The sequence below is a fragment of the Lacerta agilis genome, chromosome 8 (genome assembly GCF_009819535.1).
Source record: "Lacerta agilis isolate rLacAgi1 chromosome 8, rLacAgi1.pri, whole genome shotgun sequence".
NCBI classification, from domain to species: domain Eukaryota; kingdom Metazoa; phylum Chordata; class Lepidosauria; order Squamata; family Lacertidae; genus Lacerta; species Lacerta agilis.
In genome coordinates this window covers 77,686,245-77,713,975 of record NC_046319.1, presented here as the reverse complement: position 1 = coordinate 77,713,975, position 27,731 = coordinate 77,686,245, and the positions used below count along the sequence as shown (strand labels likewise).

At 45.5% G+C, this 27,731-nt stretch overlaps 1 protein-coding gene across 1 annotated transcript; it reads left to right on the top strand.

Moving 5' to 3' along the window:
• The first annotated feature begins 823 nt into the window (after positions 1-823).
• On the top strand, positions 824-27,251 carry LOC117052061 (glucagon receptor-like). The gene is made up of 14 exons (XM_033158787.1): positions 824-870; positions 2,281-2,344; positions 3,700-3,799; positions 6,826-6,933; positions 8,588-8,709; positions 12,049-12,152; positions 13,641-13,797; positions 16,412-16,571; positions 16,801-16,861; positions 18,282-18,351; positions 20,432-20,520; positions 21,758-21,896; positions 23,554-23,595; positions 26,913-27,251. Exons 1-14 carry the CDS (start codon positions 824-826, stop codon positions 27,240-27,242), a joined length of 1,593 nt encoding a protein of 530 aa, XP_033014678.1. The 3' UTR covers positions 27,243-27,251.
• Positions 27,252-27,731: the final 480 nt, after the last annotated feature.

Sequence of the window (27,731 nt, the reverse complement as noted above, 5' to 3'; positions counted from 1 at the left end):
TGAATTTGGACTTAAGAAACAGACGTGCTCTGGATGAAGGAGAAAGATGACCTGGTAAATGAATCAGCCACTGAGTGCCAAGATTTTGATCTGGAGAGGACTCTCGTCGTAACTGGTTTGCTATGTAAGTGAAGGAGAGCCTTTGTTCTCTTTTTTCATTATATTTGCTATGCTATGGTTCGGCAAGCCTTCACTGAAGAAGAACTAATTAATTAATTAATTAATTACTAATGGAATGAAATTATTAATGGGTTACAACTATATGTGGAATGCAAGAGGGATTCAACAAGAGCTTCGTAATTTTATATACGGAGTACTTGAAGAAATAGGCTGTGTGAAATACTGTGATGATTTGTGACATTGCCTACTAAAGAGGGCTCTAACTCTGATTTATTATGGATTTGGCGAGACGCCAGCTTGTTAGAAGATTGGAAAGGATCAAAAGAAGACAAATGCTGGAAGTACGTCAGGAGTCACGGCCAGACGCTGGAGTGCTTTCGGTTTTGGAAAGGCAAAATGGAGAAGTTGGTGGCGTAATGAGAATGGAGGGGCCGTGTTGAAGAGATTGATTACAACATGACGGAAAGGATATTTCACGCAGAAACTACAGGATATAAATTCCCTCTGCAAGTCAAAGGGTATGGATTTGTAAAAGACGAACGAAAGTCATCACACCAGTGGCTGCTAAAATAAAGGCTTAAGATCAGAATTGTTGCATTTGGACTAATTAAGAGCAGGACGAAGGAATACCACCAACTCCTGATAACCGGAACACGGGAAGTAATCAAAAAACGTTGAATTTGGACTTCAAATTCTGGCCGCCATGACGAACGGCTGTCTCCAGACCAGCGGAGCCTTTCCGTGCGGCTAGTGAGGATAATATGGGAGTAATTATTCCCCCCAACCCCCCAGGGCCAGGGGGGCTGCTACACCCACAGATCGTCCTATACCTGCTGCCCGTCCTGAAGAAATGGAGGGGGCAGGGAGCACTGGGTGCAATACAACACACATTTCGGCAACTCTCCAAAGCTGTTGCCATGAGCAGAGGACACCTGTTCTTTAAGATGAAATTTGGACTTAATTAACAGGCGTGCTCTGAACTAGGGAGGGATAAAGTATTCTGCTAATTGAAGGTTTCGACCTGGAGAAGGTCTTTTGTTGTGATTGGATTAGTATGTTGGGGGAGGTAAGCCTCCATTATTTTCTCTTGATATATTTTGCATTCGCCGTTTTATTCGGCAAATCTCCCTTGAAAGACTGACTGTTTGAAATATGCAAGCGGTATAGTATATTGTTATGGTTTAACTACAAAATTGACTGGGTGAAATTTTGACTACGATTCTGGCAGCGATCCTCAACGGAATGACAAAAAGAATTCTTGGCGGGAGTGATGGCGTTTTTGCTGAGGTATCAGCTTGTTAGCAGCTGGAACGAGATCACAGAAGGGAATTTTGGATACTTGCCCGGCGCTAATGGCGGAAGGCTAGCTCTCCCTTTGTCTTGGGTGTGACGCACTGAGATTTGCTGTGTGCAGAAACCGAAAGTGGCGTCGCTGTGGACTTTGGATTACTACAGGAAAATAAAGAAGAAAACAAAAAATATTCCACACAGAGCCACAATTGTTGCAGAGCTTGCTGAACTAATTCAAAGGCTGCTGTAAATAAAAGATCAACATTGGAAATGTTTTATTTGGACTAGTTGGACTAATTAAGAAATGAAGTATGATACAGTATTAGATCATCACTCCCTGAACTTCAGAGCATGGGAAGTCACCCAAAAGATATATAATTTGGCATTGAATATTTGGCTTTTTCGATTGTATTATAATTTGGAATGTTTTAGTGTGGTTTTTGTTGGATTGTTAAAACGGAAAATTTAATAAATATTATAGTTTAAGAAGTTGAATTCAGAACTGATTTATTGGCTCTTCCGATTGTATTATGGTTTCGCACGATTTGGTTTTGTATTAATGTTATTAATGAAAAATTAATAAAAATACTTTTTTAAAAGAGAGAGAGAGAGAGCGCCACTGGTATACTTTGTAAGTTGCTAAGTTTGGGGTTCATGGTATCCACCCATGTTCATGCCGCTCTGGGTCATCAGTTCAGAGGAGCAACCCCTCCCCCCATCTTGATGCATTTTTTCTGATGATTTCATCCCCAGAACTCTTCCACCAAACGTGGGTCCGGTGTGGATGGAGGCGGACCCCCACTGCAGAAGGCTGCTAGCCAGAGAAGCCTGAGATGGATGCCCCTCACTGGCCTCGTGTCTGTTCCGCAGCCGAAGCATGCAGGGACCCCTCGAACTCTTCCTCTTGCTTATCTTGCTCCAAAAGAATGCAGAGGTGAGGCTGGGGGCAAGGAGGAGGGTTCCGTCCGCATCCTAATATCATAGACAGGGCCAGATTTAGGTTAGATGAGGTCCTAATCTACTGAAGGTAATGGGGCCCTTTATATGTCCAGCTGTCCTTTGTCAACAACAAATTGTCGCTGGTTTTTGTGTTGAATATATGCTATATGGTAATCTATGGACCTGATAAGTATCTCAAGCCATTTGCACATGCAGAATGTAAAAAGGTAAAGGGACCCCTGACCATTAGGTCCAGTCATGGATGATTCTGGGGTTGCGGCGCTCATCTCGCGTTACTGGCTGAGGGAGCCAGCGTATGCTGTTTACCTTCCCGCCAGAGCGGTACCTATTTATCTACTTGCACTTTGACGTGCTTTCGAACTGCTAGGTGGGCAAGAGCAGGAACCGAGCAACGGGAGCTCACCCTGCTCTGTGGTTTAACCCACAGCGCCACCCGCGGGCACCCTATATATAGAAATGAGCAAACCCGTGATATTTTAGGGAGCAGGCTAGCAGGCAGGGGCCTGTGACTTACATCATGGGGGCCTACACAACACACAACACTGTTGCTGTATGTAGGTTTTGTTTTATTTGTTTTTTATCTTATATTTTGGAAATGTACATCCAGTTTTTTTTTCCTTTAAATTTTTGGGGGCCCCCAAGAGAGTGGGGCCCTAAGCTATAGCTTGTTTAGCTTATACGTAAATCCGACACTGATCGTAGAGTTGGGAGGGTTCCCTAGTTCTTTTGGGCCTTGGAGCACCTTTAGGGATCTAAGAAACAGACATGGGCACCACAGAAACAGCCAAATCACAGCAGGAAGATGGGCACTGGGCCATGCTCAGAACCAACCCAAACAACAGGTAAAAAAAACTAAACAAAAAAAACCTAATAAAGCACAGGCCCCGCCCCGCCCCCGCCCCAAATCCCTCAGTTTTTTTTTTTTAATGAAAGGGGCAAGGTGGGGGAATGAACCTGTAGGCTGCAGGTAAAGTACACACTAAACAAAATAAATATACGTCCTGCTGCTGTGCCTTTGTTCAGGGGCCTGACACACAAAAATGCAAGCAAAGCTTTTTCTTTGGCGTGGTGAGGAAGCAACAGAAATTGCTTTCTCTGCTTGCTTTCTGTGGACCAGGCTGCAATTTCAAGGCTCAGGTGCAAGGCTTGCAAAAAATAATAATAATAATAATAATAATAATAAAATAAAATAAATTAAGAATAATAAGAGGGCAACTTACCTAACTAAACATCAGGCAACTTCTGGACAAAACCTTTAGGTGACCTGTTGTTAGGTGACCTGATATGTACCTGTTGTTGTTGTTGTTTTATTTCCCTCCCCTGTCACAGGCAAGCTCCACCGAAAACTCGGCCAAAGAGATGTTTGAGGCGTGGCAGCAGTACCAGGCAGCCTGCTTCCGCAAGATCCTGGAGGACCCGCGTCCCACAAGTGAGAGAGAGAGCAAGGGGTCTCCTCCCAAGATGGGGAAGGAGGGAAGAAGGCTGTGAATGGTTGCTAGCTAGCCACAAGGGCAGGATGCCTCTAGAGTGCTAAAAATCACAAACGGGAAGAGTGTGCTGTGTCGTACTCTGGTCCATAGCTGTCAACCCCTTTTTTTGCCTTCCCTTCTGGGGAGGCTGTCAACCTTCCCTATTGCAGCTGTGGCTGGAATAAAGGAATTCCCCGCAAAAAAAGGAGGAGGTTGACAGCTATGCTCTGGCCCTGCTTGCAAGATTTCCCCAGGCATCTGTTTGGGCCACTGTGAGAACAGGATGGGACCCCTTTGTTTTGAAGATTGGGGAAATTTTGCTTGAAAGAAAGTGGTTGAATGTGATCCTAAAGCAAATGCTTTGAATAATTTCTTTTAACAGGCAGACGAAAAGTTGGAAGTCCTTTTCATTTCTCGTCCCCCCCCTTCATTTTTTCCTTTCCTTTTTTCCTTTCATTTCCTCTGTATTTCCCACCCCCCTTTTAGTTACAGGTAGGTAGCCGTGTTGGTCTGCCATAGTTGTAACAAAATTTAAAAATTCCTTCCAGTAGCACCTTAGAGACCAACTAAATTTGTTCTTGGTATGAGCTTTCGTGTGCATGCACACTTCTTCAGATACACTGGCACACTTCTTCAGATACACTGAAACAGAAGTCACCAGACCCATATATATAGTGAGAGGGTGGGGAGGTGTGTTACTCAGAAGGGTGGTGGGAATGGGTGATTGGCTGATAGGTGTGGTAAACCTGTTGACGACTAGTTACAGGTAGGTAGCCGTGTTGATCTGCCATAGTCAAAACTGGTTTTCCCAGTAGTAATGTATGGAAGTGAGAGCTGGACCATAAAGAAGGCTGATCGCCGAAGAATGGATGCTTTTGAATTATGGTGCTGGAGGAGACTCTTGAGAGTTCCATGGAATGCAAGAAGATCAAACCTATCCATCCTGAAGGAAATCAGCCCTGAGTGCTCACTGGAAGGACAGATCCTGAACCTGAGGCTCCAGTACTTTGGCCACCTCATGAGAAGAGAAGACTCCCTGGAAAAGACCCTGATGTTGGGAAAGATGGAGGGCACAAGGAGAAGGGGACGACAGAGGATGAGATGGTTGGACAGTGTTCTCGAAGCTACCAACATGAGTCCGACCAAACTGTGGGAGGCAGTGGGAGACAGGCGTGCCTGGTGTGCTCTGGTCCATGGGGTCACGAAGAGTCGGACACGACTGAATGACTAAACAACAACAACAAAGGAGAAGCAGGACATTCCGGGATCAAATCAGAAACGGGAACGGCTTCTGTAAATCAGGGATGTCCCTGGAAAATAGGGGCACTTGGAGGGCCTGGGTGGTTGGGTGGAAGGAACGTGACAGGCAGGGAAGGGAGGAATTCCCAGGTGAGGGACTGGGAGAAGAATAGGATGCTCTCAGGTGAGCGCAGGGAAGGTCCACTCCTTTCTGGGTGAGCCGCGGGTTAAGATCTCCCTTCGAGAGAGAACTATGTGTTTTTTCTCCTTCCCTCTTTCTCTGTTTGTTTGTTTCTATTGAAATTAGTTTCCTTTGTCATGTTGTGTTATTTAAAAGCTACAATATACAGGTGAAACTCGAAAAATTAGAATATCGTGGAAAAGTCCATTTATGTAAGCAATTGTTTTCATTAGCTACTGGAGTTTAATATATGAGATAGACTCGTGACATGCAAAGCAAGATATGTCAAGCCTTTATTTGTTATAATTGTGACAATTATGGCATACAGCTGATGAAAACCCCAAAGTTGAGATTGTTAATTTGGGGTTCTCATCAGTTTACGCCATAATCATCACAATTATAACAAATAAAGGCTTGACATATCTCGCTTTGCATGTCGTGAGTCTATCTCATGTATTAGTTTCACCTTTTAAGTTGAATTACTGAAAGAAATGAACCTTTCCACGATACTCTAATTTTTCGAGTTACACCTGTATTTTAAAATGATTTTTTGAAAAGTGAGGCCCTTTGGCCTGATGCTCTTAGCAGTATAATGAGGTCTCTTCCAAACCACTGCTTTATTGAGCATCCGTCCTGGTTTGTTTGCACAGTGTCTGCAGAGAGGTTAAACAACATTGCGTCAAGTAATGGCTGTCCCACACTTTCCAGTTCATTCACTTTCTGTATTGCAAAAAGTCTGATGTGGGGTGGGGTGGGGGGAGAAAAGGGTTTGTTGAACAAAGTTGCTGATCAAAGGTGTTGCATGATCAAAGCTGACGAGATACAATCTGATCAAGGAACCTGAATTTGACACCATGTGATTGAATCCCCAAAACTAGGCTCAGGCTTGAAATGGCCCAACTTGCCCACCCACCCACCCTCCCTCCCTCTCTTTCGTCCTGCCATCTCCAGGAATCCATAATTTTTTATGTTCAAATGTCACCAAGAAGCGGTAACTCTCAAATGAAATTTCTTGTGCAAGGCTACACCGAGATTTGCCCAACTTTTCCCGAGAATGGCATTTTGCTTTATTCTTTTCCTGAGAATGGCATTTTGCTTTATTCATTTCTGTTTCGTTTGCTTACTAATTTTGCGTTAACGCCCTTCATCCGGGGTGGTTCGTGACATAAAAATACAAGATTAAAAAAAAAAAGGAATACATAATAAAACAAGACCAACACGGCTACCCACCTGTAACTATAATAAAACAAGAACGGCAACAAGAAACAAAAAAAACACCCTCCCCCTCCACCCCCTATCACAAACACATTTAATAAAAGTGTGTAGGTCGGGTGTTTAACATTTACCGATACCTGAATTACTTGTTAATGTCCACAAACGTGGCTCCCCAACAACTGGCATTCGGAGGGTAGACTGCTCCTGAAGGCAGAAGCTCTATTACGCCACCGTGACCAGCAGTCATAGAGAATGCCCCTCCTTCCTGTTGCTGCTCTGTCCTTTGGCTTAATCCCCCTTTCAAAAGCGTTGAACGGCCTCTCCCCCCTTTGCTCTCTGCCCTTCTTCCAGGTCTGGTGTGCAACCGTACATTTGACATGTATGCCTGCTGGGGTGATGCTCTTCCGAACACCTCTGCCAAGGTCCCTTGCCCCTGGTACTTGCCTTGGCACCATCAAGGTAAGTATAGGTGCAAAGGCACCCAATACGGTTCGTCCGTCTCTTTAAGTCTGGGCTCCAAGACTGGTTACAATGTTTGCTAACTTTCAGAGCTGTTGGTCCTGCATTGCAGGGGCTTGGAGTAGATGACTCTTGGGTTCCCTTCCAACTCTACAATTCTATGATTCTAAATAATTTTATATATACGGCCTCGGTCCTGTATACCTGAAGGAGCGTCTCCACCCCCATCATTCAGCCCGGAAACTGAGATCCAGCGCCGAGGGCCTTCTGTCGGTTCCCTCACTGCGAGAAGCAAAACTACAGGGAACCAGGCAGAGGGCCTTCTCGGTAGTGGCGCCCGCCCTGTGGAACGCCCTCCCATCAGAAGTCAAGGGAATAAACAACTACCTGACATTCAGAAAAAAAACTGAAGGCAGCCCTTTTTAGGGAAGTTTTTAATGTTTGATATTTTTGTATTTGATTTCTGTTGGAAGCCGCCCAGAGTGGCTGGGGAAATCCAGCCAGATGGGCGGGGTACAAATAATAAATATTATTATTATTATAATATATATATATATATATATATGTAAAAGGTGGATGTTTGTGACCGATCGATCTTCTCCGTAACCGCTTGACCGATTCCATTGAAATTTGGACACAACATTCCACGGCCATATGGGAGTTTTTGTATGTGCTTACATTGTACAAATGGCACACCTTTGATAGGTAAAAACGTGATTTTGTGCAAAAAAAAATATAGCGCCCTCCAGTGGACGTCAAAGACCACACATCTCATTTTACCTCCAACTTTTACACAATAAGCCACAGCAACGCGTGGCCGGGTCAGCTAGTAGTAGTAGTAGTAGTAGTAGTAGTAGTAATAATAATAATAATAATCATAATAATAATAATAATAATTTATTTATTTATACCCCGCCCATCTGGCTGGGTATCCCCAGCCACTATGGGCAGCTTCCAACAGAATATTAAAAACACGATAAAACATCGAACATTGAAAAACAGGGTTGCCTTCAGATGTCTTCTAAAAGTCAGATACAGTGGTACCTTGGTTGTCAAACTTAACCTGTTGCGTCGACTCCCGGAACCGTTCGAAAACCAAGACACGACTTCTGATTGGCTGCAGGAGCTTCCTGCACTCAACCGGAAGCCGCGGGAGCCATGTCGGATGTTCGGCTTCCGAAAAACGTTCGGGAACCGGAACACTTACTTCCAGGTTTTTGGCATTCGGGAGCCAAAACGTACGAGCACCAAGGCGTTTTGAGAACCAAGGTACAACTGTAGTTGTTTATTTCCTTGACATCTGGCGGGAGGGCATTCCACAGGGCGGGCGCCACCACCGAGAAGGCTCTCTCTGCCTGCTTCCCTGTAGCTTCACTTCTCGCAGGGAGGGAACCGCCAGAAGGCCCTCGGAGCTGGATCTCAGTGCCCGGGCTGAACGATGGGGGTGGACACGCTCCTTCGGGTATACTGGGCCGAGGCCGTTTAGGGCTTTAAATGTCAGCACCAATGATTTTTCTGAGCACAGCAGGATGGAATACAACTATTAAATCAAATTGTGTTGTTGTCATCGTGTTCTTCGTGTTCTTATTATTACAATCAAACCATCCTTATCCTCTTGCTGCATCCCCCTCCTCCCCCAAAACTTCCTCTGCAGTTCGAGGTGGGTTTGTGTTCCAGAAATGTGGCCCTGACGGACAGTGGGTGGTGGATGAGTCGGGGCACCCTTGGCGAGACCATTCTCAGTGCGTAGCTGTCGACAAAGAGCTCCCCTTCCAGGTAAACTCATTGCACCACAAACTCTACATCTGGAAAGTAGGGAGGAGGGAGGGAAGTAGACCTTACTTAACAAGAGTCAGTCTAGATTCTTACCGTATTTTTCGCTCCATAGGACGCACCGGACCATAGGGCACACCTCATTTTTAGAGGAGGAAACAAGAAAAAAATTTTTCCTGGTTTTCCTCCTCTAAAAGCCCTGTTTTTTGTTTTGTTTTTGAGGATCAGCTAAAGGTTTTGCAGCTTTTTTGCAAAGGGAAAAGCCCTGGCTTTTTTGAGGATCAGCTAAAAGTTTTGCAGCTGTTTTTACAAAGGCAAAAGGCCTTTTTTTAGGATCAGCTAAAGGTTTTGCAGCTTTTTTTGCAAAGGGGGAAAAGCAAAGAGGAAAAGCCCCATTTTTATGGGGTTTAACTCACATTTCTGAAAAATCTTAAGGAAAGGGAGCAGTTTCTACTGTTTCCAGACAGATAATCTAATCAGCCAGTCACATGTCCTGGGGAAACAAACAACCTCCCTCTGCAGCACATTCAACAAAGGAGGGAGGGGCTGAAAGGGAGCAGGGACTCTTATCTCTCTCCCGATCTCTTGCTGATCAGCTGCTGAGCGGGGTCCTTTCAACACTCCCTTTTCTCTTTGTAAAATAAAAAGCATGATCCTCTTTTTGCCCCTGGGCAATTCAGCTCCGGGGACCACCTTTAGCTCCATAAGACGCACAGGTATTTCCCCTTACTTTTTAGGAGAAAAAAGTGCATGTTATGGAGCGAAAAATATGGTAATCCATATTTCATGTGTCTGTGCTTTAAATGTTCAGTCTTTGGAAAGCATTGCTACTGAGGGCTTCTGCAAGCTGAAATCCATCTCACGAGTAGATTAATTGACAAAAACCCAACTACAGGGGTACCTCGGGTTAAGTACTTAATTCGTTCCGGAGGTCCGTTCTTAACCTGAAGCGTACTTAACCTGAAGCACCTCTTTAGCTCATGGGACCTCCTGCTGTCGCTGTGCCGCCAGAGCAGGATTTCTGCTCTTAAGCGGAGTTCTTAACCTGAAGCGTACTTAACCCGAGGTACCACTGTAAAGAGGTCTCCTAGGTAAAGGTAAAGGTAAAGGGACCCCTGACCGTTATTAGGTCCAGTCGTGTCCGGCTCTGGGGTTGCGGCGCTCATCTCACGTTACTGGCCAAGGGAGCCGGCGTACAGCTTCCGGGTCATGTGGCCGGCATGACTAAGCCGCTTCTGGCGAACCAGAGCAGCGCATGGAAACGCCGTTTACCTTCCCGCCGGAGCGGTACCTATTTATCTACTTGCACTTTGACGTGCTTTCGAACTGCTAGGTGGGCAGGAGCTGGGACCGAGCAACGGGAGCTCACCCTGTCGTGGGGATTCGAAACGCCGACCTTCTGATCAGCAAGCCCTAGGCTCTGTGGTTTAACCCACAACGCCACCCGCGTCCCCTATAAAGAGGTCTCCTAGCGGTCTACAAAGCTGTGAATATTGTGGACTTGAATTCTGAGGATGATGAGTTGTATGGACAGATTAATGCTTTTGGCGTGTCTGTGTGTGTGTGTGTGTGTAGTATATATATATAGAGAGAGACTGAGACTCCCCTTGTCTCCTGTTCGAGATGAGGAAGGGATTGTTTCACACCCTTGAAACTGTGTTAATTTTTAAAAGCCTTTAAAAAGATTAATCGACTAAAGTTATCAAATTATGTGTGACGTGGACAAAATTTAGTCCACTGTCCCCTGCCCCCCCCCCCCAGATTGCAGTATAAAATGGAATTCTATTGGGGGGTCTTGTGTTTGACCATAGTAGAAAATTGGGAGAAGGGGAAAGAAGGAATTAAATGTGCCTTTCCTTCTAACAAACGGCATCAGTTTTCATCCATTAAATTCTCAGTGATCTCCCACTTCCATCCCCACCTCAAAAAAAGGCAGCTGCACTGAGGTTTTGATTTACACGATAACGTATTTTCATGTACCTGCTGCACCGAGAAAAGGCAGATATTCAATTAGCTAAAAAGGCTTCAATCGCTGGACGGATCTTTTCCCCTTTTGCAAATGAATAATGGCACATATCAGGATCATTTCGCCATCAAAATTGGAGGTAACTCTGGACAAAGAAGCCTAAGGAGGCCTTTTGGGTGCAGCAGCATACCCTCTGACGAAAATAGGGGTGTTAATAATAATAATAATAATAATAATAATAATAATAATAAATACCCTGTCCATCTGACTGGGTTGCCCCAGCCACACTGGGTGAATTCCAACATAATAAAACATTAAACATTAAAACCTTCCCTATACTGGGCTGCCTTCAGATGTCTTCTAAAGATTGTATAGTTACTTATCTCCTTGGCTTGGGGGGGGGGGGCGGGTTGCTTAACTCCATACCCTCCAACATTTCTCCGATGAAAATAGGGATGTCCTTTCAAAAGGACGTCAAAGTGCAAGTAGGTAAATAGGTACTGCTCCAGCGGGAAGGTAAACGGCGTTTCCGTGCGCTGCTCTGGTTCGCCAGAAGCGGCTTAGTCATGCTGGCCACATGACCCGGAAGCTGTACGCCGGTTCCCTCGGCCAGTAAAGCGAGATGAGCACCGCAACCCCAGAGTCGTCCACGACTGGACCTAATGGTCAGGGGTCCCTTTACCTTTTTAAGGAAAAGTGGGACATTCCGGGATCAAATCAGAAACTGGGACGGCTTCTGTAAATGTGGGACTGTCCCTGGAAAATAGGGACACTGGGAGGGTCTGCAAGTGCTGTAGTCTCAGTGGAGGAAACCTTGTCTGTAATAATAATAATAATAATAATAATAATAATAATAATAATAATAATAATTTATTTATACCCCAGCCATCTGGCTGGGTTTCCCAAGCCACTCTTGGCAGCTTCCAACAAAATATTAAAAACACAATACAGCATTAAACATTAAAAACTTCCCTAAACAAGGCTGCCTTCAGATGTCTTCTAAAAGTCAGATAGTTGTTTATTTCCTTGACAACTGACGGGAGGGCGTTCCACAGGGCGGGTGCCACTACCGAGAAGGCCCTCTGCCTGGTTCCCTGTAATCTCACTTCACACAGTGAGGGAACCGTCAGAAGGCCCTCGGAGCTGGACCTCAGTTTCCGGCCTGAACGATGGGGGGCGGAGACGCTCCTTCCTGGGCATTTGAGGCCGTTTAGGGCTTTAAAGGTCAACACCAACACTTTAAACACTCTTTCCTTCCAGACCTTTTGCAGATAAGCCTATTCATAGTGATGCTTTTCTTGCAAAACTTGCAACCTGTGATGGAGGTGCCCTTTTCCGCTTAGGTGCATTCCAGCTGTGTTTCTCTTTTCTCCCAGAAACATTTGTGGATTCTGGAGCAGTTCCGACTGATGTACACAGTGGGCTACTCCCTTTCGTTGGTGGCTCTGCTTGCGGCCTTCGTCCTGTTGGCTGCTTTCAGGTATTGAGAAAGGCAAAAAGGGGCGCTGCCCTCCCCCAAGTAACACGCAGGGAAAATGAGAGGTATTGAAAGATGTTCGTGGGTGCTTAGATTAATCACACATGCCAAGAGAGGATCAATCCCATGGAGATTATCTGTGGGCCGGACTGGCGCAGCGCGATGCCGGAAATCGCGTCTGCGGCGCCGGAAATCGCTTCTGCGCATGCCCAGATGCCGAAAACCGCGCCTGCGCAGAAGCTATTTTCGGCGTCCGGACATGCGCAGACGCGGTTTCTGGTATTTGCACGTGCGCAGATGCCATTTCTGGCACCACTCGGCGAGTCCCCGCACCACGCATGGGGGACTTGACGAGCAGGCGGCTCGGTTTGTGGTTTGCTCGTGGGCCAGTAAAACAGTCTTTTTAGGCTGCATCCGGCCCATGGGCCGGAGGTTGCCAACCTCTGCACTAAGGCATGACCCTTAGAGCAGAGCAGAGCAACAGCTCCTCTTACTGTTAAAGAGTTAACCACACAGTGCACTTCAATGCACTTTGGTGCTGTTCAGTAAACACCAGTGCAGGGATGTTTGAGGTATATGGGAGGAATAGTACCTCTGGTGGGGGACAGACGTGCTCCTTCTGGGGTAGTTTGCCTACCTTTGGTCCCCACCCTGCACTCAGCTCTCAACTGTGGCTCCCAGAAGCTATCAGCCTGCGACGGCGGCCACAACTTGGAGACAGCTTCAACTGGGTGAGTTAGGGACTTCCTCAGGTGGATTGAGTGGATGAGAAGAAGAAGAAGAGTAGAAGAGTTTGGATTTGATATCCCGCTTTTCACTACCCGAAGGAGTCTCAAAGCGGCTAACATTCTCCTTTCCCTTCCTCCCCCACAACAAACACTCTGTGAGGTGAGTGGGGCTGAGAGACTTCAGAGAAGTGTGACTAGCCCAAGGTCACCCAGCAGCTGCATGTGGAGGAGCAGGGACGCGAACCCGGTTCACCAGATTACGAGTCCACCGCTCTTAACCACTACACCACACTGGATGCCAACAACAACAACCACAATGCTTTTATCCTGTGAGCCACCCTGAGATCTCTGGATGAAGGGCAGTATATAAATTTAATAAATAATAAAACAAAAACAAGAGCCAGTGTGGTGTAGTGGTTAAGAGCGGTGGATTCGTAATCTGGTGAACCGGGTTCGCGTCTCCGCTCCTCCACATGCAGCTGCTGGGTGACCTTGGGCTAGTCACACTTCTCTGAAGTCTCTCAGCCCCACTCACCTCACAGAGTGCTTGTTGTGGGGGAGGAAGGGGAAGGAGAATGTTAGCCGCTTTGAGACTCCTTCGGGTAGTGATAAAGCGGGATATCAAATCCAAACAAGTGCAAGAATGAGCTTTGTTTTCAATTGAAACCCTGCCTAGCAGTCTTGGATCCTGGCTCGAGATGCGGATATGGGGCACAACTGACTTCTCCCTCACCCCTGCCCATTGCTCTCTGCCCACTTCCAGGAAACTCCGTTGCATCCGCAATTACATCCACATGAATCTCTTCGCGTCCTTCATGCTGCGGGCAGTCTCCATCCTCACCCGGGACACCCTCCTGCGGCTGCACTTCCCCAAGGACTTCCAGAAGGAAGGCGACCTCTCCCACCTTCCTTTGGAACAGGTATCGTTGCAACTGCAATTTGAGGGAGGGTAGGAAGGCTCCAGCCGGGACCAGGGGGGTAGCGTGGGTGTAGTGTTGGGAGATGCTGGACAGACAAAAGAAACTAATTCTTCAAGCGAGCGATAAACTATGGAACTCACTGCTGCAGGAGGCGGTTGCTGGAAATCGAGGGAGGGGATTTGTGCTCTGTTGGTCGGTTTCTCCTGGGCATCTGTTTGTGAGAATTGGATGCTGGACTAAATGGGCCATTGCGTGCCGCTCAACCGTCCCAATTTAAGTGGGACATCCCAGAATTACTGTTAGGCCGCTGCTAGCGACTCCCACGGCCAATTGCCCAGGAACGGAGAAAGACAAGGAAATGTTTCTTACCGTCCGCTTTTTATTCAGTATTTACAGAGAGAGGCTATAGAACCCAGCCCCTTGGATAATGGCATTGTCCCGGGTGAATCCCCACCTCCGTCTCTCCCACTTCCTCATTCGTCAGTCTCATCGTCTCTCCTATGGGTGCTGATAAGCGCCCCTCTGCCTTTGAGCTCTTTGCTCTCCTACTTTCAAGGCTCGCTGGGTTCTGGGAGAGGGGGGAGGCCTGGAATGCTTTCTAAAGACACTTCCTCTTCCTCCTCTCTCATTATCTCCCAACTCCCCCCCCCCCTTCATCTGCCTCTGAGCTGCGAACTCCCTCAAACCCCTGTTGTAAATCTAAACTGTTCCTCCTCCCTGGAAGGGTCATAATTCCTCCTCTGCTCAGTCCCTGATAATTACAGAAGCTATTCCGGCTTCTGATTGGATCCCAAAATGTCCCCCCCATTCTTTTTATCCATTTTATAGTAAACTTGTTGTTGTTGTTCAGTCGTTCAGTCGTGTCCGACTCTTCGTGACCCCATGGACCAGAGCACGCCAGGCACCCCTATCCTCCACTGCCTCCCACAGTTTGGCCAAACTCATGCCAGTCGCTTCGAGAACACTGTCCAACCATCTCATCCTCTGTCCCCTTCTCCTTGTGCCCTCCATCTTTCCCAACATCAGGGTCTTTTCCATGGAGTCTTCTCTTCTCATGAGGTGGCTGAAGTATTGGAGCCTCAACTTCAGGATCTGTCCTTCCAGTGAGCACTCAGGGCTGATTTCTTTAAGAATGGATAGGTTTGATCTTCTTGCAGTCCATGGGACTCTCAAGAGTCTCCTCCAGCGCCATAATTCAAAAGCATCAATTCTTCGGCGATCAGTCTTCTTTATAGTAAACTACAAAGCATAAATACAAATACTGATACGCAATACAAATAAACTAATACAGAAACAACAATACAAATCAAATCAAAACAAACAAGCAGAATATCTCTTAATATGTCTATCATTTAGTAACATTGTTGAGTGACTTCCTCTAAATTTCACTGTATTACATCTTTAGCAGTCTATTGATCCATCTTTATTAACCGATTGTTAATTAGATTAATATACTTTCTGTCACTTCCTTATTACCTTATACCTAAATATCTCAAATGTCAGAATCATAATTAATGCTAGCAGGCCTAGAATTCCTTTCCTAAAGTAAATAATTACTCTATATTACTATTTTTTTTTTAATACACTTTAAAAAAAATCCCATTCTTCTTCCACCGTCTCCTCCTTCTGGTCACGTAATCTCCCAGTCATTTCGGCCAGTTCCATAAAGTCCATCACCTTCATTTGCCATTCATCTATCGTAGGTATCTCTTGTGTCTTCCAGTTCTTGGCAAGTAAAATTCTAGCCGCTGTTGTGGCATACAAAAATAATGTAATGTCTTTCTTAGGGATTTCTTGACCTACTATTCCCAGTAAAAAGGCCTCTGTTTTTTTTAATAAATGTGTTTTTCAACACTTTTTAAGTTTCATTATAAACTCTTTCCCAGAAGTCTTTTACCTTTGGGCAGGTCCACCACATATGATAGAAAGTCCCTTCTTTTTCCTTGCATTTCCAGCACTTGTTATCTGAAATACGGTACATTTTAGCCAATTTAGCTGGTGTTAAATACCATCTATACATCATCTTCATCATATTTTCTTTCAAGGCTGAACATGCAGTAAATTTAAGGGCCTCCTTCCCAAGCTTTTCCCATGCATTTAGCATTATACAGGTGAAACTCAAAAAATTAGAATATCGTGGAAAGGTCCGTTTCTTTCAGTAATTCAACTTAAAAGGTGAAACTAATATATGAGATAGACTCATGACATGCAAAGCGAGGTATAGCAAGCCTTTATTTGTTATAATTGTGATTGTTAGGTTATGGTGTACAGCTGATGAGAACCCCAAATTAACAATCTCAGCTTTGGGGTTTTCATCAGCTGTGCGCCATAATCATCACAATTATAACAAACAAAGGCTTGACATATCTCGCTTTGCATGTCATGAGTCTATCTCATATATTAAACTCCAGTAGCTAATGAAAACAATTGCTTACATAAATGAACTTTTCCACGATATTCTAATTTTTCGAGTTTCACCTGTATCATGCCCAACACCCTTCCTGAAATGTCCCGTTTTGGGGACTGGTGCTCTGGCGCAAATCAGCTGGCTCACACGAAAGCTCAGGACCAAAAAGATGAGCATTCAGACTCTCCTCCTCCTCTTCCTTTTCAGGCTGTGGCCGGCTGCCGGCTGGCGCAGATCTTAACCCAGTACTGCGTCTGTGCAAACTACTACTGGCTCCTGGTAGAAGGCCTCTATCTACACAACCTGCTAGGACCAATGGCCTTTTCGGAAGAAAGCTATTTCTCAGGCTACCTGCTCATTGGATGGGGTGAGTTAGCCGGCCGGCGCCAAGTCGTGAGAAATGATACATCGGGAGAAGAGTGGTGGTGGTTGCGAACATTGCGGGAGAGCTTAATTCAGGGGTTGGGAAGCTCAGGCTTGGAGGCCAAAGAGCTCAAAGCTACCTGTAAAACGAAAGGGAAGCGTGAGAGGTAGAAGGCAATTGTACCCATTATCGAGATACATTAGGTGAGTCCTCTTAATTATGTCTCTTGCAGGGGCACCAATCCTGTTTGTCATCCCGTGGGTGATTGTGAGATACCTCTATGAGAACAACGAGTAAGTACCTGGGCCAAAAGGAATCAGGCAACTGAGGGTTCCACTGTATTAACTTTTATAAATAAATAAATTAGAATCATAGGGTTGGAAGGGGCCACGAGGCTTCATCTACTGCAACCCCCTGGAATGCAGAAATCTTTTTGCCCAAGGTGGGGCAAATTAGTTGACGGAATTTTAGCCACCGAAATTCGCATAAATGCATACCAAGAAACAACAAAACCCCAACTATTCTTTTTTGAAAGAGGAGGATGTGGGGCAAATTAATTGACGGAATGTGGGGCAAATTAGTTGATGGAATTTTAGCCGCCGAAATTCACATAAATGCATACCCCCCCAAAAAACCCCAACTATTCTTTTTTGAAAGAGGAGGATGTGGGGCGAATTAATTGACGGAATTTTAGCCCCCGAAATTCACATAAATACAAAAACAAAACAAAACCCAAGTGCCGGTATTCTTTTTTGAAAGAGGAGGAGAGGATTATTTCTTATTTTCTTACATTTACATCCTTTTCTTGTACTTGGTTCCCAGACAGACGCTCATCTAGACAGTGAGACGGACTCCCTCAGGAGGTTGTGGACTCTCCTTCCCTGGAGGTTGTTAAAGAGAGGTTGGATGGCCACCTGTCAGGGGTGCTTAAGCGGAGATTCCTGCATTGCAGGGGCTTGGACTATAGATGAGCCAGTGTGGTGTAGTGGTTAAGAGCAGTAGACTCGTAATCTGGTGAACCAAGTTCGCGTCTCCGCTCCTCCACATGCAGCTGCTGGGTTTGTTGTGTTTGTTGTGGGGGAGGAAGGGAAAGGAGAATGTTTGCCACTTTGAGACTCCTTCGGGTAGTGATAAAGCGGGATATCAAATCCAAACTACTCCTCCTCCTCCTCTTCTTCTTCTTCTTCTTCTTCTTCTTCTTCTTCTTCTTCTTGGGGTCAGTTCCAACTCTACAATTCTATGATGTGGGCACTGACCCCGACCCCAACCTGCTTAGCCTCAAGAAGTTGGGGGTCCCAGGCGCCTTCAGACCATACTCTTAGACCAGGGTTCCACCTGCCATTGTCTCTCTGGCCCCACTTAATGTTGGGCTCCCGGTCTTCTGCCTTCCCATTCCCAATCAGAACCACCCATCATGGACAATAGCTAGGTTACTGTTGTTACTCCCCCACTTAAAGCCCAGCTCAGTCTGTAGAGCGCAGGAGACTCTTGATCTCAGGGTTGTGGGTTCGAGTCCCACGCTGGGCAAAAGATTCCGGCATTGCAGGAGGTTGGACCACAAGGCTATGATTTAAGGCACAGGGCTTTATCCAAATAATCCAGAGAGACGTAGCTTGATCAGGGCACTGGGAATTGTAGCACTGTAACTGGGGGTTGTCATCCCTCCTTCGACCCAGTGACACCTTTTTAATTGCTCCGCACCTCCCTCCACAGATGCTGGGAGAGAAATGACAACATGGGCTATTGGTGGATCATCCGTTGCCCGATTCTGCTAGCGATCTTTGTAAGTTGCCGGGGAACAGAAAAAACTGCCTTATACTCTCTCAGGTCATTGCTGCCTCTCAGTAGGTTAGAAAGATTTAGTTGGGCTTTTCCCACACGCCCCTTGAAAACACCCCATTTTGTGCACTGTTCAAGGGGGGAGAGTAGGGGAGATTCAAGACGGGGCAAGGAAACCAAACGCATACAGTGGTAGCTCGTTTTGAGTCCGCCCTGTTTAGGGTCTGTCAGGATACCCCAGGGGGTTGCTCACAAGTAACGACAGAGTCCTCTTACTTTAAAGATTACTTTATTGTGCATACATACCGTATTTTTCGCTCCATAGGACGTACTGGACCATAGGGCGCACCTCATTTTTAGAGGAGGAAACAAGGGAAAAAATATTTTTCTGGTTTTCCTCCTCTAAAAGCCCTGGTTTTTTGAGGATCAGCTAAAGGTTTTGCAGCTTTTTTTGCAAAGGGTAAAGCCCTGTGTTGTTGTTTTTTTAGGATCAGCTAAAAGTTTTGCAGCTTTTTTTGCAAACGGAAAAGCCCTGGGGGGTTTTGAGGATCAGCTAAAAGTTTCAGTTACAGGTGGGTAGCCGTGTTGGTCTGCCATAGTTGAAACAAAATAGAAAATTATTTCCAGTAGCACCTTAGAGACCAACTGAATTTGTTCTTGGTATGAGCTTTCGTGTGCATGCACACTTCTAAAAGCTAAAAGTTTTGCAGCTTGTTTTGCAAAGGGGGAAAAGCAAAGCTCCTTTTGCAAAGGGGGAAAAGCAAAGAGGAAAAGCCCCATTTTTATGGGGTTCAACTCACATTTCTGAAAAATCTTAAGGAAAGGGAGCAGTTTCTACTGTTTCCAGACAGATGATCTAATCAGCCAGTCACATGTCCTGGGGAAACAAACAACCTCCCTCTGCAGCACATTCAACAAAGGAGGGCGGGGCTGAAAGGGAGCCGGGACTCTTATCTCTCTCCCGATCTCTTGCTGATCAGCTGCTGAGTGGGGTCCTTTCAACACCCCCTTTCTCTTTGTAAAATAAAAAGCACAATCTGCTTTTGGCCCCTGGGCAATTTAGCTCCAGGCTCCACCATTTGCTTCATAAGACGCACAGGTATTTCCCCTTACTTTTTAGGAGGAAAAAAGTGTGTCTTATGGACCTAAAAATACGGTATTTACAGTGCAGAGCTAGCTAAAAACATGAGTGCTCAGTCGCTTGAAGAATCCGGAAGTGCTCCTCTCCGGTTTCCCGCCCAGCACCAAAGCCTCAGCACCCTCAAACAATCCTCCGATCGTGTCTGGCTGGCGGTGCTGGGTCTCTCCCTTGCATCTCTGACCGTCTGCTCCTCCTCCTCTTCTGTGGGAGAGAGCTCTGGCGACGGGCTTTGAGAGGAGTCATGTGACAGCAGTGGCTGGGGATCCCTGTACCTAATCAAGACCTTCTCTCGAGGAAGTTCCCCGTCCCGGTCCTCCCCCCTCGGAGGATCTCTTTCCCCTCTCTCCTCGCGAGGAGTACTCCCACCCTGGCTCTCCTCACGAGTAGAACCTCCACCCGTGCTCTCCTCGCGAGGAGAAGGCAAATCTCTGACAGGGTCCATTTCGTCGAACGTCCGCAGCAAACCCGAAAGTACCAGAACGGGTTACTTCCGGGTTTGCCACTTGCGCATGCGCAGAAGTGCTAAATCGTGCTTCGCGCATGTGCAGAGCGTCCCTTTCGTCGAGTGTCCGGGGCTCCGGAACGAATCCCGGGCGCAAAAGGAGGTACGACTGTATTAAGGAGAAAGTGTCATGTGAGTGTATCAAATATTCTTAATATCCTTTTTTGCACCACTTAGCATAGGAGAAAGGTTGGGGGGTTTTTTGCCCTGGGACATCAGATATGTGAACAGAACAGAGGGAATGTCATGTGGTTCTAACCCCCCCCCCCCAAAATGCAGGAACAGGCAGGCTAAAAAACAATTTTTGAGGGCATGCCCATTGTCTAATGTCGATGTTCCTGTGCCATTGCTGGTGTCGCTAGCAGACATCAGAGGGGTGACACGGCTGGATTGCAGAGGTTGCTGCCAATCAGATCCCTTTCCTTCTTTCCCATTTTCCAGGTCAACTTTGTGATCTTCATACGCATCATCAAGATCCTGGTCTCCAAACTCCGGGCACAACAGATGCGTTACACAGATTACAAATTCAGGTAGCTGAGAAATCGCCGGGGCAGTCAAAAGACGAGAGATTGCACATCATCAACCAATCAGGCATTTTGTAGAAAGAGTTGACTTCTTGAAAAACAACAACTATCTGTTTCCACCCATGGCTTATTGCAGATATTAACAATGCACAGCATGAAGCAACGGGATGCATAAAAAATTACCGTATTTTTCGCTCCATAGGACACACCCGACCATAGGGCGCACCTCATTTTTAGAGGAGGAAAAAAGGAAAAAAAAAAATATTTTTCTGGTTTTCCTCCTTTAAAAGCCCTGGGTTTTTTTTTGTTTTTTTTTTGAGGATCAGCTAAAAGTTTTGCAGCTTTTTTGCAAAGGGAAAGGGCCTTTTTTAGGATCAGCTAAACGTTTTGCAGCTTTTTTGCAAAGGGGGAAAAGCAAAGCTCCTTTTGCAAAGGGGGAAAAGCAAAGAGGAAAAGCCCCATTTTTATGGGGTTTAACTCACATTTCTGAAAAATCTTAAGGAAAGGGAGCTGTTTCTACAGTTTCCAGACAGATAATCTAATCAGCCAGTCACACGTAGCTGGGGAAACAAACATCCTCCCTCTGCAGCACATTCAACAAAGGAGGGCGGGGTTGAAAGGGAGCCGGGACTCTTATCTCTCTCCCGATCTCTTGCTGATCAGCTGCTGAGCGGGGTCCTTTCAACACTCCCTTTTCTCTTTGTAAAATAAAAAGCACAATCTGCTTTTGGCCCCTGGGCAATTCAGCTCCAGGGACCACCATTCGTTCCATAAGACGCATAGGTATTTCCCCTTACTTTTTAGGAGGAAAAAAGTGTGTCTTATGGAGCGAAAAATAAGGTAATCCTTTTGGAATAAAACATTGCCCAGGCCCATAAGTTGAATGCAAGCTTCACTTGTAGAACTTCCTTCAAAAGAGAACAAAAGCAATAGAGATACATCCAAATAAATACTTTGCAACCTCTGGAGCAAAGCTTCCCTGACCCCTTTCCTCAACCCTTGCTTTGGCTAGTGAGCACACATTCGGGGTATAAGAAAGTGATATGGGCGCCAGGCACAAAATGGCTGCTGCGAGGGTGTGGCATGTCACAAAATGGCTTCCACAGGTGTGTGCGGCACAACACAATCCACTGTAGATTTTTGAGGGGATATTTACAGCGTGCATGACCAATGTGGCAAAGCCTCTTAGTTCTCCGCTTCGCACATGCCCAGAAAGTCACTCCATTTCTTCGTTTCTTTTTAGGTTGGCCAAGTCAACGCTGACCCTCATCCCGCTGCTGGGGATTCATGAGGTGGTATTTGTGCTGGTCACCGAGGAACACGCCCAGGGCACCTTGCGCTACGTCAAATTCTTCTTCGAGCTGTTGCTCAACTCCTTCCAGGTACTGGGTAGATCTTTGAGATCCTTGTTCTTATCATTTAGAGCAGGGGTAGGCAACCTAAAGCCCGTGGGCCAGATGCGGCCCAATCACCTTCTCAATCCAACCCACGGATGATCCGGGAATCAGCGTGTTTTTACATGAGGAGAATGTGTCCTTTTATTTAAAATGCATCTCTGGGTTATTTGTGTTTGGAGTTTTTTGGATTTGATATCCCGCTTTATCACTACCCGAAGGAGTCTCAAAGCGGCTAACATCCTCCTTTCCCTTCCTCCCCCACAACAAACACTCTGTGAGGTGAGTGGGGCTGAGAGACTTCAGAGAAGTGTGACTGGCCCAAGGTCACCCAGCAGCTGCATGTGGAGGAGTGGAGACACGAACCCGGTTCCCCAGATTACGAGTCTACCACTCTTAACCACTACACCACACTGGCTCACTAAAGAGTTTGGATTTGATATCCCGCTTTATCACTACCCGAAGGAGTCTCAAAGCGGCTAACATCCTCCTTTCCCTTCCTCCCCCACAACAAACACTCTGTGAGGTGAGTGGGGCTGAGAGACTTCAAAGAAGTGTGACTAGCCCAAGGTCACCCAGCAGCTGCATGTGGAGGAGCGGAGACACGAACACGGTTCCCCAGATTACGAGTCTACCGCTTTTAACCACTACACCGCACTGGCTCCAGGTTTATAATTTGTGGGGCATAAGAATTCGTTCATTCCGCAGAAGGGCGAAATCACGCTTTGCCAGATGAGATAAAAAAACCAAAAAGAACACTAATACTATATGGAATAACAGCGGCCAGAATATTAGTAGCCAGGAATTGGAAGAATAAGACTTTACCAAATATGACGGATTGGCAAAACTTGATGTTAGAGTACTTTGAGTTAGCGATAAACACTGGAAGGGTAAGAGAGCAGACTAAACAAAAAGTCCATATTGAATGGAAGCTATTTGAGGAATACCTGGAGAATAATGGTATTAGGAGCTCCTTTATAGCAGAAATAGACTGAACCAGATGATAAATCAAGTAAGAGGTAATAAGGAGACAAAAAGGAACAAAAAGAAAAATTTACAACTGTGCGATAAATATAGACAATGAACAGCAGAAACAGCGAGTTTAGTTGGAAGTCTTTTTATTTAACATCGAAATGTTTTAATTTGTGGAAATTATGTTACAATTTTTTGTTTTTGATGTTTGTATCGGATTATTATGTTTGGTAAGAATGTAAATAATTATATCCTTCCTTTTATCATTTTCTTTTCTTTCTCTATCCTTATTCTTCCCTTTTTCCTTTTCTTCTTTTTCTTTTCTTCGTCTAAGTGGTGCTTTGTTGTATGTTATCTATATTAGGTTTTGTTGTATGTTGTGATATTTGTTATATGTATGAGTGTTTTTTTAAAAGAATAAAGTTTATTAGAAAAAAAAAAAGAATTCGTTCATTCCCCCCCTCCCCCCCAAAAATATAGTCCGGCCCATCACATGGTCTGAGGGATGATGGACCGGTCCTCGGCTGAAAAAGGTTGCTGACCCCTGATTTAGAGTGTGTGTACCCCCACTTTTCAGCCTGCTGCAATTATCGGTATAAGTTTGCAGCGTGTTATCAGTCCTCTGTCCTGTCACATTTTTAATTTTTTTAAAAAAATATTATTAATCTTTCAGGGCCTTCTGGTGAGCATCCTGTACTGCTTTGTCAATAAAGAGGTAGGTCATCGGAAATGTATTCTGCTCCTTGCGCAATTGTGGAGTTGGCTGGCTCAAAGTCCAGGAGCGGTTTTTTGTGCAAAAGGACTAGTGAGCTTGTTCCTGATACTGGTCACAAACTCCTGGGCTGAGCATGTGCTCAGAGCCACTCTTTTCCCTGAATTCTAAGACACCGTCGTGTCCTGGTTAGAGCAATGCCCACCAATTTGGATGGCTTTAAGTTTTTTATTTTTATTTTTGGTTTTTCAAATTAAAGCTTTACAATCACATATGCAGCATACAACATAGAAACAAGATTCCAAAAAATCTTTTGGACTTCTCTCCTCCACTTTGTGGGTCCTCTTGTTAGTCATTTCCTCCTTCATCTTTTATAATAATCCAAACCTTTTACATCTCCATTATATCCAAAATTCACCATTAAACTACAAGTGCTATTCCAATCCTACTAACGGTTTTAACTGTTTACAATGGTTTTTAAGATAAGTTGTAAATTTTCCCCATTCCTTATTAAAGTTTCCTCATTTCTAATTCTTCCGAACATTTTTGCCATTTCGGAATCTGCCATTCTTATCTGTTCGGGACTTTATCTTTTTCTTTCTTCTTTTTCTTTTGAAATAATTTTTATTTGGTTTTACAAAATCAATCACACAATTGACATTCTTGAACCCATTGAAAACAAAACCAAACAAAGATTCTTTAGAATCTTAGGACTTCCCTTCTTCCCCCCATGGCTTCTTTAAATACCCATGTCAACTGCATATTACAGGTGAAACTCGAAAAATTAGAATATCGTGGAAAGGTCCGTTTCTTTCAGTAATTCAACTTAAAAGGTGAAACTAATATATGAGGTAGACTCATGACACGCAAAGCGAGATATGTCAAGCCTTTGTTTGTTATAATTGTGATGATTATGGCGTACAGCTGATGAGAACCCCAAATTAACAATTTCAACTTTGGGGTTTTCATCAGCTGTACACCATAATCATCACAATTATAACAAGCAAAGGCTTGACATATCTCGCTTTGCATGTCATGAGTCTATCTCATATATTAAACTCCGGTAGCTAATGAAAACAATTGCTTACATAAATGAACTCTTCCACGATATTCTAATTTTTCGAGTTTCACCTGTATATTTCATCCAAATAACAGTCCTCCATTGTTTCCAAAGTCTTTGTAACATCGCAAGAGTTATTTCAAGCCTGCCAAAGAGTTCAAGTGTTCACAGTGTTCTTTTACATACAATCTATATTTATCCCAATCTCTATTGAAGTTTCGATCTTCCTGATTTCTAATTTTCCCAGTCAATCACCTTGCCATCTCCGCGTAACCTAGTAGTTTCATCTGCCAGTCTGCCTTCATAGGCATCTTGTCATCTTTCCATTTCTGGGCAAGCAGCATCTTTGCAGCCATAGTAGCGTACATGAACAGTCTTTTCAATTCTTTCGTTATATCGGGACTTTATCTTCTTTCCATCTCTGGGCCAATAACATCCGTGCAGCCTTGGTCACATACATAAATACAGTGGTACCTTGGTTCTCAAACTTAATCCGTTCCGGAAGTCCGTTCCAAAACCAAAGCGTTCCAAAACCAAGGCGCGCTTTCCCATAGAAGGTAATGTAAAATGGATTAATCCGTTCCAGACAGCAATTTAGCATGGATTTTACTAATGAGACCATTGATCCATAAAATGAAAGCAATAAACAATGTACTGCAGTCACACTATCTATCTATCTATCTATCTATCTATCTATCTATCAGTAGCTGAACCAGGTTCCACACAGTCACAAAAACAAAACAAGAAACACGCAAAAAACAAAAACTAAAAATACAGTGGTACCTCTGGTTGCGGACGGGATCCGTTCTGGGGCCCCATTCGCAACATGAGCAGCACACACCACGTCTGCACATGTGCGTGGCGCAATTCGGCGCTTCTGTGTATGTGCAAAGCGTGATTTCGCCCTTCTGTGCATGTGCGATGCGCCGAACCTGGAAGTAACCCATCCCAGTACTTCTGAGTTTGGCGCGTTCGTAACCAGTGCCAACCGGAACCCGCAGCAAATGCAACCAGAGATATGGCCGTAAAGAGCAAAAACAGACAGACTTCAGCGTAACTCTCAAAACAGTAGTGTGGCACTCAAATCGGAAGCGTAACACTCAAAACGGAGCACGTTCGGTTTCCAAAAAAAGTTTGCAAACCAGAACACTTACTTCTGGGTTTGCAGTGTTTGGGTTCCAAGGCGTTTGAGTACCAAGGTGGTTGAGAAGCAAGGACTGTAGTCTTTTTTTGCTCCTTTGGGATTTTGGCGCCCAGAATTCCAATATGGATATTGTAACGGATCTGCCCTTAGGGGCGGTATGGTCAGGAGCCCCAGCGTGTTAGGAGTTAACATACACTCTATGTGACTGGTGGCTCGCTCGCAGGAGGCGGGACTTTTCGCCCTTGAAAAGGGGGGAATGGCAGTTGGTCAGGAGGGTTAGAGAGAGAAAATGAGAGGTTAGGCTTTGGGGAATGGGAGGAAAGGTCATTACCATTGCTAAAGGGATGCAGGAAATATTATAACAAAGCTGAATTACATGAGAAGAAGATTTGTACCAGTAATAACCCGAGACATCCATGTTTTCAAGCTACCTAATAAAGTTAAATGTGTTTAAACGTTCGTTGACTGTGGCAGTGGATCAGTACCTTAAGAGGTGTGACTAAGAGGAGAGAGCAAAGCTTTCCTGAGGAAGAGGAAACTGTTTGCTTATTCTCCTGTCTTACAAAGGGCTGGACAGTGAAGCCAAGTGTGCCACTCATTTGCCTAAAGGGAAGGCAAACTGCAGTAGTTGGGAACCCTGGTAGGGAGATCCCATAAGTGGTAAAAGGTTTTCAACCGTAGAGCCCTGAGGTACCCCCAGAGTCAACTCCCATATGAACACTGAAGGATTCATCCTAGTTGTCAGTGAAACTTAGGGAGAGTCACTGTTGGGGGAAGTATTGAAGGGGAGGGATTAGGATCCCTCACAAATGGCTTTAAAAGTAGGGTTGCCATATTTCAAAAAGTGAGAATCGTTGTTGAGCTTCTTTTTGCAAATACTGTACTTCCGATACGGTTTGTCGTATGCTGGGCTACGCTCTTGCCTCTGAATACCTGCTGCTGGAGACCACAGGAGGGGAGAGTTGCTCTTGTGCTCGGATGGGCATCTGGTTGGCCAGTGTGAGAACAGGATGCTGGACTAGATGAGGCACCGGCCTGATCCAGCTCTTCTGATGGTCCTAGGCAGGCTGCCGTGGCACCGCCGGTCACCCCCAGTTTTCTTTCTTCTTCCTCCAGGTCCAATCCCAGATCCAAAGGACATGGCAGAGGTGGAAACTGGGCAGCAGCCTGCTGGAGAAGCAGGGCCAGAGCCTCAGCCACTGGGCTTCCTGGCACAGTCGAAGCAGCCGCCGCAAAAAGGTCGCTTATCCTGCGCCCCACAGACACCCGGGAGAAAAAGGCCTCCCCAACGGCCTTGGCAACAAAGCAGGTGCTCCACAGGCTCACATCAGCACCAAATCTTTTCAGTACGTCCCCGTCAGGATGAAGTCCCAGGACAAGGTTGCGGGGTCCGCTGTCGCCAGGCAGACTTTTCCGAGCCCTGGTTGCCCCCCAAACAGCTGCTGAGCGCCCCCGCCCCCCGGTGTCTTCTGACATCCGAGAGGATATGGAAGAAGATTGTCAGCTTTTCTGGAACATGATACAGTATGAGGCTGCCCAGGCCGGTGCAGCTGTGGATTCCTGGAAGATGCGAAAACTCTTGTATAACAGATATGTGAACGGCACATTGCCTGTGGATGTTTTTATTCACTGTCTGGAAGGACCAACTGGTGAAAAACGTTAGCTGCCCATCGTTGGAGAGGCTTCCAAAACTGTATGTGTCCCTGCAGGCGTGTCAAATGCCACCCACCTACTCACCTGTCATGTGTGCAAGAATCGCCTCGAGGCGACCCAGTATGAGAACCGTATTTTTCGATAGTTCGGGGTTTTGTTTTGTTTTTTGGTACTATTATATTCGAATAGATTATTGAATGTTACTTTATTTGTTAGAAGTCATTCCGTTTTAAAGTTATGTTTTTATTACGACTTTTTGCATTGGATCAGATTATTATAAAG

Excerpts from the sequence above, each read along its gene's own strand:
- LOC117052061 (XM_033158787.1), top strand. The coding sequence starts at position 824 with ATGACGAACGGCTGTCTCCAGACCAGCGGAGCCTTTCCGTGCGGCTA. Across the intron at positions 871-2,280 it reads GGAGCCTTTCCGTGCGGCTA|CCGAAGCATGCAGGGACCCC; the intron begins GTGAGGATAATA and ends TCTGTTCCGCAG. Across the intron at positions 6,934-8,587 it reads CTTGCCTTGGCACCATCAAG|TTCGAGGTGGGTTTGTGTTC; the intron begins GTAAGTATAGGT and ends CTTCCTCTGCAG.